This window comes from Clinocottus analis, unplaced genomic scaffold (assembly GCF_023055335.1).
Source record: "Clinocottus analis isolate CAN_PGR_092001 unplaced genomic scaffold, fCliAna1.0.p SCAF_2, whole genome shotgun sequence".
Lineage (NCBI taxonomy): Eukaryota > Metazoa > Chordata > Actinopteri > Perciformes > Cottidae > Clinocottus > Clinocottus analis.
This window is the reverse complement of record NW_027175931.1, coordinates 16,906,084-16,917,649: the sequence shown is the minus strand read 5'-3', so window position 1 is coordinate 16,917,649 and position 11,566 is coordinate 16,906,084. Positions and strand designations below refer to the sequence as shown.

The window sequence follows — 11,566 nt, the reverse complement described above, 5'->3', positions numbered from 1 at the left end:
GCAGAATATTGTACATACTATTATTATTATTATTATTATAGTAATGTAGGTTTTGTGGTGTTATATAGGTGATTTCAGTTACATTAACTGCAACATAGTAATCCGTTCTGTTCAGTTTGTTTGGATCATTTGTCAAGTTACATTTTGTAGAACATCAAGTGTCATTAAAATGTTCCTGGTTGACTTTGTCCCTGTCTACAGTAATGGAATGGAAAAGCAAGAATCTATAGTATATAGAGTATAGTATCAGATTCATAAATATGACTGAGATTAAGGTTCATGTTCCATGATCAGCTTCTGATACCGGTTTACATAACATGAAGGCGTCTGAAGGGGAACGTCGCTCCTCTGCTTACAAACAAATCCATCAGAAAATGTCATTCAAGCTTTTCAACCAGAACTCAAAACCTAAAGTAGAGATGCAGCAGACGGAGTAAACCTGTGGTCCATGCTCTCTGAACAATGTAATCCATTACTAAATGACTGAGAAAGTGCTAAAGGGAGTTCTCGATGTCTCTCCTTCATCATCTGGAATCTTAAACGGTGTAAACTGTCTTAACGGCCTCCACATGTTGCATCTGGCCCAGCGAGCGTCCGGCTATGTTTCCTTTGGCTCGCTGCGAGCCCGACGAGGCTGCAACCCGTGAGGCTCACGCAGCGATCACAGCTACTCTAATTGGATAACAGTTCCTAAACTAATCAGGTCTTCGCAGTAGGACGGTGAAACATTTAAGAGGTGACAGCTTAAGTGAGTTGCATGAGAGCCAACGAAAAACAGAACCAGATGAAGTGGAGCAGTTTGTTTAGATAGGAGGGGAAACTCAATAAACAGTTTGTACCAGGAAGACAGGACAATCTGGACAGTCTCTGGTTCTGCTCCCACCTCCTCCGTTACATAACTCCTCCCTGACAGGAGGCTCATTCCCTTCCTGCGCTTCTTCACAGACGTGGTTTTCCCCTTTCCTCTCGCATCTGTGTTTTACATCCTGCTGTAATGAGGCTGGGGCTCATGGTTGTTCTGGCGGTGCTAACTGGGGCGACTGGGAGCCCCAGTGTGAAGATCAGGCCTGAAGCTGACGCCGTGGACACGACGGCCCATCCCAACAGCGTACCAGACACCGGGGAGGAAGCCGAGCTCGACGGACAGGTGAGAAGCGCCAATGTCTTTGTGATCGGCCTTTCTCTGGTGTTTTGTAGCCAATGTCCATAAATTACCTCTCAGAATACTGCTAAACAAGAAGGATCAGGTGTTGCTGAGATAAATACGCAGAATACACTTTAAAAGAAGGGTAAATATCTTTGTTGCAGTCATTATTGCATCATGACCATTCTGTACATAGTACAAAAGCCATCATTAGCTCAAGTCAGAACACTTCTCTTTCCTCAACAAGACCAAACAGTGCTAAAAATTAAAGTAATAAATATGTTTTTCACAGGGATCAGACATAAGGGAGAACAACTGCTCAAACTAAAAAACTAGTTTTTCAGGGCTCCACAAATTAAAGCCTCGTTGTCGCATCACGCATGATGACGACGGGCAGCAATGTGGGAGACGATGGACGGTGGTCAGAGTCCAGGAGCAAACGTCTGCATGGATGCGTTCAGCTCTTCCACTGTTTCTTCTTGGCGGGCAGCTGTCCTGTTGCCTCCAGGTGTTTGTTGATGAGCTCCTCCTGTGAGGCGGGCAGGCAGGGCTGGTATCGGCTGTACTCCATGGTGTACTCCCCCTTTCCCTGAATAAACACCAGATGAAGGATGTGAGGGTTAAAGACATCGTGCAACAACAATTAGAGAAGACTGCAGATTCCTGGACTTTTATTACTTTGATTTACATTCAATATCCCGTTCAACAGATAAATAATCACCACGGTAGACATTCAAATACAATATTTATCTATTAATGAAACTACATGTGCTTGTAATTTATAACATAAAAAAATAAAAACAAGCATTAGACCACCTGATCTGGACCAATAGACGAAACATATGCAGGTTTGACTTACTTCAGTACTGGAGCGTAGTTCTGAGGCGTAACCAAACATGTCGTTGAGTGGAATCTGTAGGCAGAAACCGGCTGGAGTTAGTCGAGTCCAAAAGAGGTAAAGGATGCCGGCACTGATGCTGCAAGACTGCAGATGATTAATAATCTACACGCTGGACTCACATGAGCGTACACAGTGAAGTATCCCTCGCTGCCGTCCTGTCCTGAGATGACGCCGTGCCGCCGGTTCACACCTGCAATGATCGTCCCCTGGAACTCCTGCGGCGCGACGATCTCCACAGACATGATTGGCTCCAGGATGACCGTGTCGGCTTTCTCCATGGCTAAGGAGAGCGCACGAAAAGCCGTGTTAGCGTATGCTGACAACAACAGATGGGAATGAAAGCGGAGGTCAGGTCCAACGCGACCCTCACCTTGCTTTAGAGCGCCCTCTCCTGCTCGGATGAAGGAGATCTCGTTGGAGTCCACCATGTGATTGGCTCCATCTTCCAGAATGAAGCGGACTCCTGAGATCTTGTGCCCGCTCAGCGGTCCCTTCTCACTGGCCTCCCTGAAGCCCTGTGGCATGATGGGAATAAACGAGCATTGACAGACACGTTGAGTGTATGGCCTCCACTTAGTGTTGAAGCAAATCCTATTACTTCTAAGCTATTTCACATCAATAAAACTGTGCTTTCCCTGTGACACATTGAAGTCAGGAACCTTTTCAACAGCCGGTACAAACTGCTTCGGGACGTTGGTTCCGACAGTCTGGTCTTCAAACTCCAGCTTGGTTTGATGCTCTGCCTCCAGAGGCTCCAGGACGCCTATCACTTTCCCGTACTGCCCCGAGCCGCCGCTCTGCTTCTTGTGAGTGAAGTCAAACCTGCGGAAAATGGGCCCCAAAAAATAATAAATCCACATTTTGAAGCAGCGTGACGCTGTGTAAACATCTGTCAACCAGAGTCCGCTCGGTTTAACACTCTGAATACATTTCTAATGAGATTTACATTGCCTGTTATGTAAAGCTGATTCCAGAGGAAGGAAACGTCAGAAAAGAGCTCTGTCTCTTTAAAAAGGGGCGGTCCTCCTCGCTTCAGGAAGTGGGAAGTTATCTTTCCACTTGCATGAAGAGCAGCGGACAGATAAGTTTTAACTGCCAAAGTAACAGCAGCAGCTCAGTCCCAGGCAAGATGAGACTCCTTTAACTCATTTTTTTATCTGAACACAACTTCATCCCGTTCTTTTTCTTAGACGTCCTGCTTCTCTGCTTTCCTTTCCACTCAATGCTTTCCCCTTTGTGTTTTGAAGCTGTCCTAATGGACACAAACCCAATCTGGGTGTGAACGCTCTGCACCTGACACCTGGGGGTCAAAGTCCTTCAGGGCCAACACGCTTTATTACAGCAGCTTCGCTTTGAGTCTTTCCATGATGCCCTCTCTCATTGTACTTTGATTTTTCTCTGGAATAACAGCAGGAAGAACCCGTGGAAGAGGAGGCTGAAGAGGATGTGATGGCGACTGGAGAGCTGAATCCCAATCAGTACCCCGCTCAGAGGGCCGCCAAAGTGGTGCAACACTTCCTCAACGCCCGCCACGGCTCGCCGTGCAGGCTGTTTGGACTGCACAGCGTCAGCAGTGGGAACGCAGAAGTCAGCTGAACTTTAGCTTCTACGTTATTTCACTGTGACTTTCTGACTTCTATCAACGGTGCTTATTTCTGACTTTCCTGTAGGATGTGGCAGACTCTGGAAGAAGGTATCAGCTGGAGATCTCAGTGCAGGAGATCATCAGCAATGTAAGATATGATTATGTATTGAGATCTACACGTGGGTTAAAGACAGTCGTTCAGTCCAGACGGTTTTGGCAAATGGAGAGCAAAGGCACATTTGTGATTTTGGGCGATACAAAATGAATTGATTTGGTTTAAATTTGGTAGATTAGTTTGTTTTGCAGTTACACTGTACTCCGTAATGAACAAGAAAGAAGTACTGCTGCAAGAAGTATCATGAAATAGAGCAAACAAAAAATATCTCATCATAAACTCTGTTCCTGGATCAATGAAGACCTTCCAAGACGCCGCCCAGCGAGATTTACTTTAGTGCTAATTTGGTTTGTCTGTGAAAGAAATAAATCTAACTTTACGTCTCAAATGGGTAAATACAATCTGTCTAACTAGCTGTGTGTACTGGCATTGTATTCACAATGTGCCGATGGGAAGATATGTATCGCAGATATCTGTAAAGTAAATTATCGCCGGCTTTACAGTGGGCAGGTTTGACTAGATGTAATGAAAAAGATGAACGAAGGCAGTGTGGTGCAACCCTGACTCTCTTGGACTACGCCTTTGCTCTGTATACACTTTTCTCCTAACAAACCTGTTTCTCTCTATTTGCTTTTTAAATTTATCATCTTTAAAAGACAACAGAGAAATGCTCTGCAGAGGTTTTGTTCCCAAGAGGAGAGCAGCGCTCTGCAGCAGTCCAGGCCTCGTGTGAGGAGATCCTGAAAGTCAACACCACGGCTCAGGAGGAGGCTTTGTTCCAGAAGTACAACATGAACAACAGCCTGGTATCGGCACAGAATCTACCTGGTATGACCAAGAAAAGAAACTTTGCGTACTATTCCTCAAAGTTGAACCGCAAGGTCACACATTGCACATATCCGCAGTCTGAAATGACGGCCTTTTCGGGATTTCAACATTTAGTACGTATTCATGTTTTTTTGAGTGTTCCTCTTAACAGCAACACCATAAAAAAGGGCTGACCTTGTGACCTTTATGGTGTAATATCCTGTTTAGTGTGAGCTCACATGACAAGTAAATACATGACGTAATCAAGCCCAAACTGACTTCCTGACGTTCTGACCAACAGACAGCTACGGCCACATCGAACCCGACCACAAGCCTCTGTGGCACCTCGGCATCGTGGCGTCCAGCGCCGTCATGCTGAAGGAATCCACTGAGAACACTCTGTACAACATGGCTCAGGTGGCCAACATCACACAGCTGGTAGGTTTGTTGTATCCGCCGTTGGGTCAGCTTATTAATCTTTGATTGCTAAGTAGAAATAGATTTTGCACAATATATTAACTGCAATGCAGTCTGGTGTGTTTTTCTCAGACCTCCTGCAGGCATAAAAGGCAGCTGTTGCACTAAAAGCAGACCAAACATTCAGCCATGATGGGATTTTTTTTGGCAGAAATAAAGCTTCACAAACACCAACTGATGAGTTCATGTTTTGACTCTGTCTCTATCTTTTGTCTGTTTTCGTCTGCTGCAGGCGTCTGAGAGCCAGCAGCTGAAGTTTGACTGTCACATTCTGCTGCATGAGATGGTGTCCCAGGTAAAACAACTATTATAACATACTTAAATTATGAAATCAACAATTACTTTTCATAACTGCCCCACCACCACTCACACAAGTCATTAAATATATTAATCTATAATAAGGAACTAGATGTCTTTCACAACTTAATGTGAGTTCAGACTAACAAAGAAAAAAAGAAAACTGTATTTAATGCTGTAAATGTTTGCTATATTTATATGTTTCTCAGAATAAGTAGTTGATAAAGCAGCTAAGACCTTCAGTACTTGCGGCATCTCCCAGAAAACTGGGACCAGCTAGTTGAAAAGATGCAGTTTGTGAGGTTTTAAAGCTTGATGTTTGTGTTGATGTCGGCAGGAGATCCTTCACTGGAAGTTGCTGTTCACCTGGTCTCCTCCTGATGGAGTCAACGTGCTGCAGATGGAGCAGCTGCCACACTGCCACCATGATGACAAACCTCCAAAAGCAAACTGACGTCATCCTCACCTGCTGCTGACATCATCACAATGCTAAAACAGAAACATCGTGATGCTCCCTTCTTGTATTCAAATACTGCAGCATATGTGCTGCATGTAGAAAGACATCATATTACAATGATATACTTATACCGTGCTACGTTTGGAATACTTTTGAGATTGTATTTTAGTCAAAATAAACTGTTTGTACACTTCTGTGTGTGTGTGTGTGTGTGGAGATCAGCACTTACTGCACAGGGCTGGTGATCGTCTCTCTGAAAGCGACTTTGGGCTTTCCCATCACACAAGGACAGTTGTATTCCCTCTCCATCCTCTGAAACCACAAAACAAGAATAAACCAACAGACACAGCTCAGATACGTCAGCTTTAAGGGACAATTCATTCAAACAGGAAAGAGACAACATTTTTACATTTGGAGCTCTCACTCTAAAAACTATCATTTAGTTTGTTGAGCAGCAATGTCTATTATTGACTCATCTACAGACCCCATTCCCATAGAGAGAGACAATGGAGAGAAGAGTCATCAAAAGTGTCTATTACTCGTTATCTGACAGCTCCAAATCTCCACAAATCAAAACGAATGTGATAGAAAGCAGCACCAGTGAGAGACACAAAGGGTTAGATAATAGTTTCATTCATCTTGGATCAAACATGAAGAACATCCTCTGGTACCTGCGAGTAGATTTCAAGATGCAGCTCTCCCATTCCCGAGATGATGGTTTCTTTACTCTCAGTGTCAAAATGCACTCTGAAAGTTGGGTCTTCCCTGGTGAACCGGTTAATACCTTTAGAGAATTTATCCATGTCATTCTGGTTAGAAGCAGGAGGACAAGAAGCGACGAGTTAAGTTGCAATCAAGACTCTTGAAATAGTGATTGAAAGTAATTGTAATTAAAGTATTTTTTGTACCTTGTTGGTTGGCTTTATTGACATGGAAATGACAGCTTCTGGGACGTGAATTGACTCCTGTGGGACAAAATGATAACAAATAACAAACCTTCTCCTCATATCTTGAAATAAAGAAGGAAAAAAGGAAAGCTTTCCATTAAGGAACTCACCATGGAGAGGTTAGCGCTGGTCCTGGATGTAAAAGTGTCCCCGCTGGCACAGTCGATCCCAAACAGAGCACAGATATCTCCAGCATAAACCTCATCCACATCCTGAACACAGTGTGGACAAACAGGAAATGATGGGAATCAAAACATTAAGGATTGATTGAAAGTACTTATTCCATCCTAAGATTTAGGACTGTATCGTAAACAGATTCTTGTTTTGATGCGAGAAAGATGGAAATACTTTGGTGTCACATGGGATGTGGTTGTTTTCTGCACACTTCCAAAAGAGGAACCTAATCATGGTGACTGGTCACGGGCCACAAATGAAAAATTGTGACCTCCGACATGCTGCTGACGCAAACGTCTCACCTCCATCTGGCTGGCGTGGAGACGCACCAGTCTCTGAACCCTGACCTTCTTGCTGGTGCGTGTGTTGTAGATGTACTCTCCCTTCTTCAGGCAGCCCTGGTACACCCGCACATACGTCAGCTGACCAAACCGGCCTGCCTGATAACCACCACAGGAAACAACAAAGCATGACAGATTAAGACATTCGTTTTAAGGAAAATACCAAAGATAAAAAGATGAAGTACTATTTTACCTCCAGTTTAAAGGCCAGACCGACATACGGGTTTACAGAGTCTCTTGTGGGGTCCATTTGAATCTTTGACGTTTCGCTGACAGCTCTAATAGGAAAAAACCCACTGACATTAAGGCACACACATGAAGGATATTATGAATAGCACCTGGTCCTTACTCACTCGTCATTGAGGATAGCATAGTTTTTGACTTCCGTGGGGTTTGGCAGGAAGTCCAGGACGGCGTCCAGTAAAGGCTGAACGCCCTTGTTCTTCAACGCGGTGCCCACCAACACTGGTGAGAAGAGACGCTGCACTGTGGCCCTGCGGATTGCAGCCTGGAGGCGGTAAAGCAACACAACTCACATTCACACACAGCGTTCACGTCAAAGTTGACGGGCAGTGCATCCGGAAAGTATTCACAGCACATCACTTTTTACACATTTTGTTATGTTACAGCCTTATTCCAAAATGGATTCAATTCATTTTTTCCATCAACGTTCTGCTCACCTCATAATGACAAAGTGAAAAACGTTTTGGGGAATTTTTTGCAAATCTATTAAAAATAAAGAAAGAAAATGCATACAGTGCATCTGGAAAATCTTTCCAGTTAAGTCAATAATGTAATTATCGTGAGTTGTTAGCATGGTGACATTAGCATCAAGATCACGCTGTAGAGTCTTTAGCCTCATCTAGTTGTAATGTCAAATTATTGTGAAATGTTTTTTTAAAACTATGAGTTATAGTTTGACAGGAAGTGAGGTGCTCCTGCTTTTACAGAGAGATTAATATGGTTCAAAAACATTGTAGGCAATGTTATCATTTTCTAAAAGCTTTTAAAAGACACAAACCTTGAGGTCTCCATTGGTTGGAATCTTCTCCTCCAGGAACATCTCTCCCAACAGTTCATCAGCGTTAGCGACACACTCCACCAGCTCCTGCCGTCGGTCTGCAGCCTCCGCACGGAAATCTGCCGGGATCTCATCGTATCTGATCGCTTGACTGCAGGGAGGAGTAAACCATTTGCCTCACATTGTTCAGGTACAGCATCTCAGACATTAAAAAACAGGGATAGAAATAAATCTCTGTCATTTGAAAGATGCAGAGTCTTACAACTCTAATGAAGCAAAGCTGTCGTCAATCAGTCTCATAAGTGGTGAAGATTACTCCTGCAGCTTAACTGCTCTATAACAGAAACTGATCTGTTCATGTTCTAGCTACCAGAAGAACGACCCCTCACCCAAAAGGTCCATCAAAGTATATGCTCCGCTCCTCCACAAGGTCGATGATGCCGCGTATGTTACCCTCTAGGCCGATGGGGATGTTCACAAAGGCTGCGTTGTGGTTCAGCTTGGTTCTGAGGAAGGAAAAGAAAAAGTCTGAAGTGAGAAGAGAAACACGGGAATGAAAAACCTCAGCCAATTTCAACATTGTTTGTGGAATGATGATTTCCTGAAAGCTTCAGAACGAGGCATGGAGCTACAGCATGTTCCTGTGTACCATTCAAACACAGCTGCACTGAGTCCCTTTTCTAATGTGTGTTGCATTGCATCCAAGTCTATGTTTCCTTTGTTTAAAACTATTAACTTTGCAAAGATCCAGGAAAGGCATACTCGCTGGATGTAAAGGTTACATTTAAATAAACTACCTTGCAAATAGAGCGGGCAGATATATTAAATATAATCTGTATTGTGATCCAATCTTTACAAAACCTCTGTCTGCTGAGTGAATAAAATAGTAAAGATACAGCATCTGTCAGTTTGGCAAACATACGCACATACCTTGTGATTAGACCATATTGTTTTAGTAAATAAACATCTATGAGAGGCATCAAGAAAACATTTTGTGTTGGTTCTATGTGTACTCTGAGATGCATGTATTTACTGCGAGCGTGTCACTTACCTCATCTGTTGCAGGGCTCGGCTGGGGTTGGCGCCCATGCGGTCCAGCTTGTTGATGAAGGTGAGGAAGGGGACGTTGTAGCGCTTCATTTGTCGATTCACCGTCAGGGTCTGACACTGGACGCCGCCCACCGCACACAGGACCAGCACGGCTCCGTCCAGCACTCGCAGCGCTCGCTCCACCTCGATGGTGAAGTCCACGTGACCTGGAGCAACAACATGGACGATGATGTTTAGGATAAAACAGGAAGACTTAAACATTGACTGAGATACTTTTGATTTGTGAGGTACAGTCCTGGAGCTGGTAAGGATTCATCATTTTGGACCCTGAGCCTTGCTGACACGGTCCAGATCAAGTAATGACATCACTAAAACCAACTGAGCACGAGCCGTCTGTATCCAGGTAAGCACAACCTTTACCACTAGCACAAAGGAACCAACTATACTCACATCTATTACTGCCTTTAAGTAACTTGTTCTGCTCTTTTACCTTCCAAAGCTTTGAAGATTAAACTTTTCTTTCTTACATTCAACATTAAATGTTTCATGATTTGAACCCCATTGATCATCTATGTTGTCTTAGCTTAGGATTTAAAACTAGAACATTGTACCAGTTTGAATTACAAACTTTTGGCATTTGGTTGAAGGATAATTTCCAGGCATAAATGACTAGTACACACATATTATCAAATTGCATCAAGGGAAATGTCTGTTCCAATGCTTTTGGAGCTTGACCCCTATGATGGTCGAAGCCTTAGACCCTTAAATGTAGAACACTAATAAACCAATTGTTTATCCTGAGAAGGAAAGTCCGCTAATATTCGCACTTCATATGTTTTATATGTAAACGTATGTCCCCAGGAGACCAACATCCAATACAACTTGTTGTACCTGGTGTGTCAATGATGTTGATGTTGTGATCCTTCCACACGGTGTAGGTCGCAGCGGACTGGATGGTGATGCCTCTCTGTCTCTCCAGCTCCATGGAGTCCATGGTGGCTCCGACACCGTCCTTCCCCTTCACCTACACACCGCAGAGGACGAAAACAGCCCGTAAATGCAAACGGTGCACCCGTGCATCTCACCTGACGACCAGCACGGTGCGTCCAGCGCTCACCTCGTGAATTTGTGCTATTTTTCCGGTGTAAAAGAGGACCCGCTCGGTCAGGGTGGTCTTCCCTGAGTCGATGTGAGCGGAGATCCCGATGTTGCGGATCCTCTCGTTGGGAAAGACACCGGAGGCGCATGTCCGACAGCTGTTGATGAGCACCTGCAGAGACGAGCCAGAGGGACATTCAACTCAACTGTCTGTTTACCGATTGCGAAACGCAAAAGGCCGTTTGGCTGAGTTTGGTTAGTCTTGCTGTCAAATCAGTTCAACAGCACGCCCGGTTACCCAATGTTACCTTTTTAAGAGTGACACTTCCTGGCGCCAAAAGATGCGTTTTAGACAAATGCAACCCCGCTTTTAATAGTCTCATTTTGATAACTGCCTGGCCGAGCACAGGTTGGTCGTGTTCCTCCTTCTTTACACAAGCCCTCCGACAACCCGGTGAAAGTCACGCTGGGGCCCTGATGGTTGTGAGCCGCTACTTCCGCCTCTACGGAGACTCAGTTGGGACAAAAGTACCAATGTTTGCGTTGCATTGAAAATATACTTTTGAATGAAGAAAAGCGTGAAGCCATGAAAACGCGCGCGCGCGTGTGTGTGTGTGTGTGTGTGTGTGTGTGTGTGTGTGTGTGTGTGTGTGTGTGTGTGTGTCTGTGTGTGTGTGTGTGTGTGTGTGTGTGTGTGTGTGTGTGTGTGTGTGTGTGTGTGTGAGAAAGTGATGAGGATGGTATTTTTTCTTTATTTTAGTTTACTTTAGGGATGAAAGTCACATCAAAACACAAACTCCAAAAAGAACCAAGAGAAACGACAATAAGCCACATGCTGCTTTCACTTTCAGCTCAAAATAGATTCACACCAACAATAGGTTATTATCTTTTTATTTTCAGTCTATGGTTGTACAATCATAGAACGTGTGTCAGAAATGATTAACATTAAATAAATAAAGACGACGTCATACAATTAATAATTCCCTTTGGAGAGTTTCAGGATGTAAATAAATAATTTGGCAAATAAATAAAAACAATTATAGATATAATAATAATAATAATAATAATAACAATTAATGGAAATTTGATTAAGTTGTAATTATTTCTTAAGTTATTTTACAATTTAATTGTCTATATGTTGTCATGTTTATC

The 11,566-nt window shown here is 43.7% G+C and overlaps 2 protein-coding genes across 4 annotated transcripts; one reads left to right on the top strand and one right to left on the bottom strand.

Moving 5' to 3' along the window:
• The first annotated feature begins 912 nt into the window (after positions 1-912).
• lxn (latexin) lies at positions 913-6,191 on the top strand. 3 transcript variants are annotated; one of them, XM_068584269.1, is made up of 7 exons: positions 913-1,147; positions 3,459-3,632; positions 3,716-3,778; positions 4,402-4,573; positions 4,854-4,990; positions 5,262-5,324; positions 5,664-6,191. In XM_068584269.1, the coding sequence occupies exons 1-7, from the start codon at positions 995-997 to the stop codon at positions 5,778-5,780; spliced, it is 879 nt and encodes a 292-aa protein (XP_068440370.1). In that variant the 5' UTR covers positions 913-994; the 3' UTR covers positions 5,781-6,191. The 3 variants fall into 3 exon arrangements, with proteins under 3 accessions (XP_068440370.1, XP_068440369.1, XP_068440371.1); XM_068584268.1 differs by having other exon boundaries at positions 916-1,147; positions 3,456-3,632; XM_068584270.1 differs by lacking the exon at positions 913-1,147 and adding an exon at positions 3,110-3,169 and having other exon boundaries at positions 3,456-3,632.
• Positions 1,278-10,892, bottom strand: gfm1 (G elongation factor, mitochondrial 1). The gene is made up of 18 exons (XM_068584262.1): positions 10,723-10,892; positions 10,434-10,586; positions 10,208-10,340; positions 9,318-9,522; positions 8,656-8,772; positions 8,267-8,417; positions 7,599-7,753; positions 7,439-7,523; positions 7,207-7,344; positions 6,841-6,942; positions 6,692-6,748; positions 6,455-6,592; positions 6,013-6,095; positions 2,705-2,867; positions 2,416-2,560; positions 2,165-2,325; positions 2,004-2,057; positions 1,278-1,733 (listed from the first exon to the last, which is right to left on the bottom strand). Exons 1-18 carry the CDS (start codon positions 10,795-10,797, stop codon positions 1,602-1,604), a joined length of 2,247 nt encoding a protein of 748 aa, XP_068440363.1. The 5' UTR covers positions 10,798-10,892; the 3' UTR covers positions 1,278-1,601.
• Between the last annotated feature and the right edge of the window lie 674 nt (positions 10,893-11,566).

Bases quoted from the DNA above. Each gene is read 5' to 3' on its own strand.
- lxn (XM_068584268.1), top strand. From the start codon at position 995: ATGAGGCTGGGGCTCATGGTTGTTCTGGCGGTGCTAACTGGGGCGACT. The intron at 3,633-3,715 runs GTCAGCTGAACT...ACTTTCCTGTAG, and splicing joins TCAGCAGTGGGAACGCAGAA to GATGTGGCAGACTCTGGAAG. The intron at 5,325-5,663 runs GTAAAACAACTA...TGATGTCGGCAG, and splicing joins TGCATGAGATGGTGTCCCAG to GAGATCCTTCACTGGAAGTT.
- gfm1 (XM_068584262.1), bottom strand. From the start codon at position 10,797: ATGAGACTATTAAAAGCGGGGTTGCATTTGTCTAAAACGCATCTTTTG. The intron at 10,341-10,433 runs GTGAGCGCTGGA...TGCGGTGTGTAG, and splicing joins AAATAGCACAAATTCACGAG to GTGAAGGGGAAGGACGGTGT. The intron at 1,734-2,003 runs GTAAGTCAAACC...GTGTTTATTCAG, and splicing joins AACTACGCTCCAGTACTGAA to GGAAAGGGGGAGTACACCAT.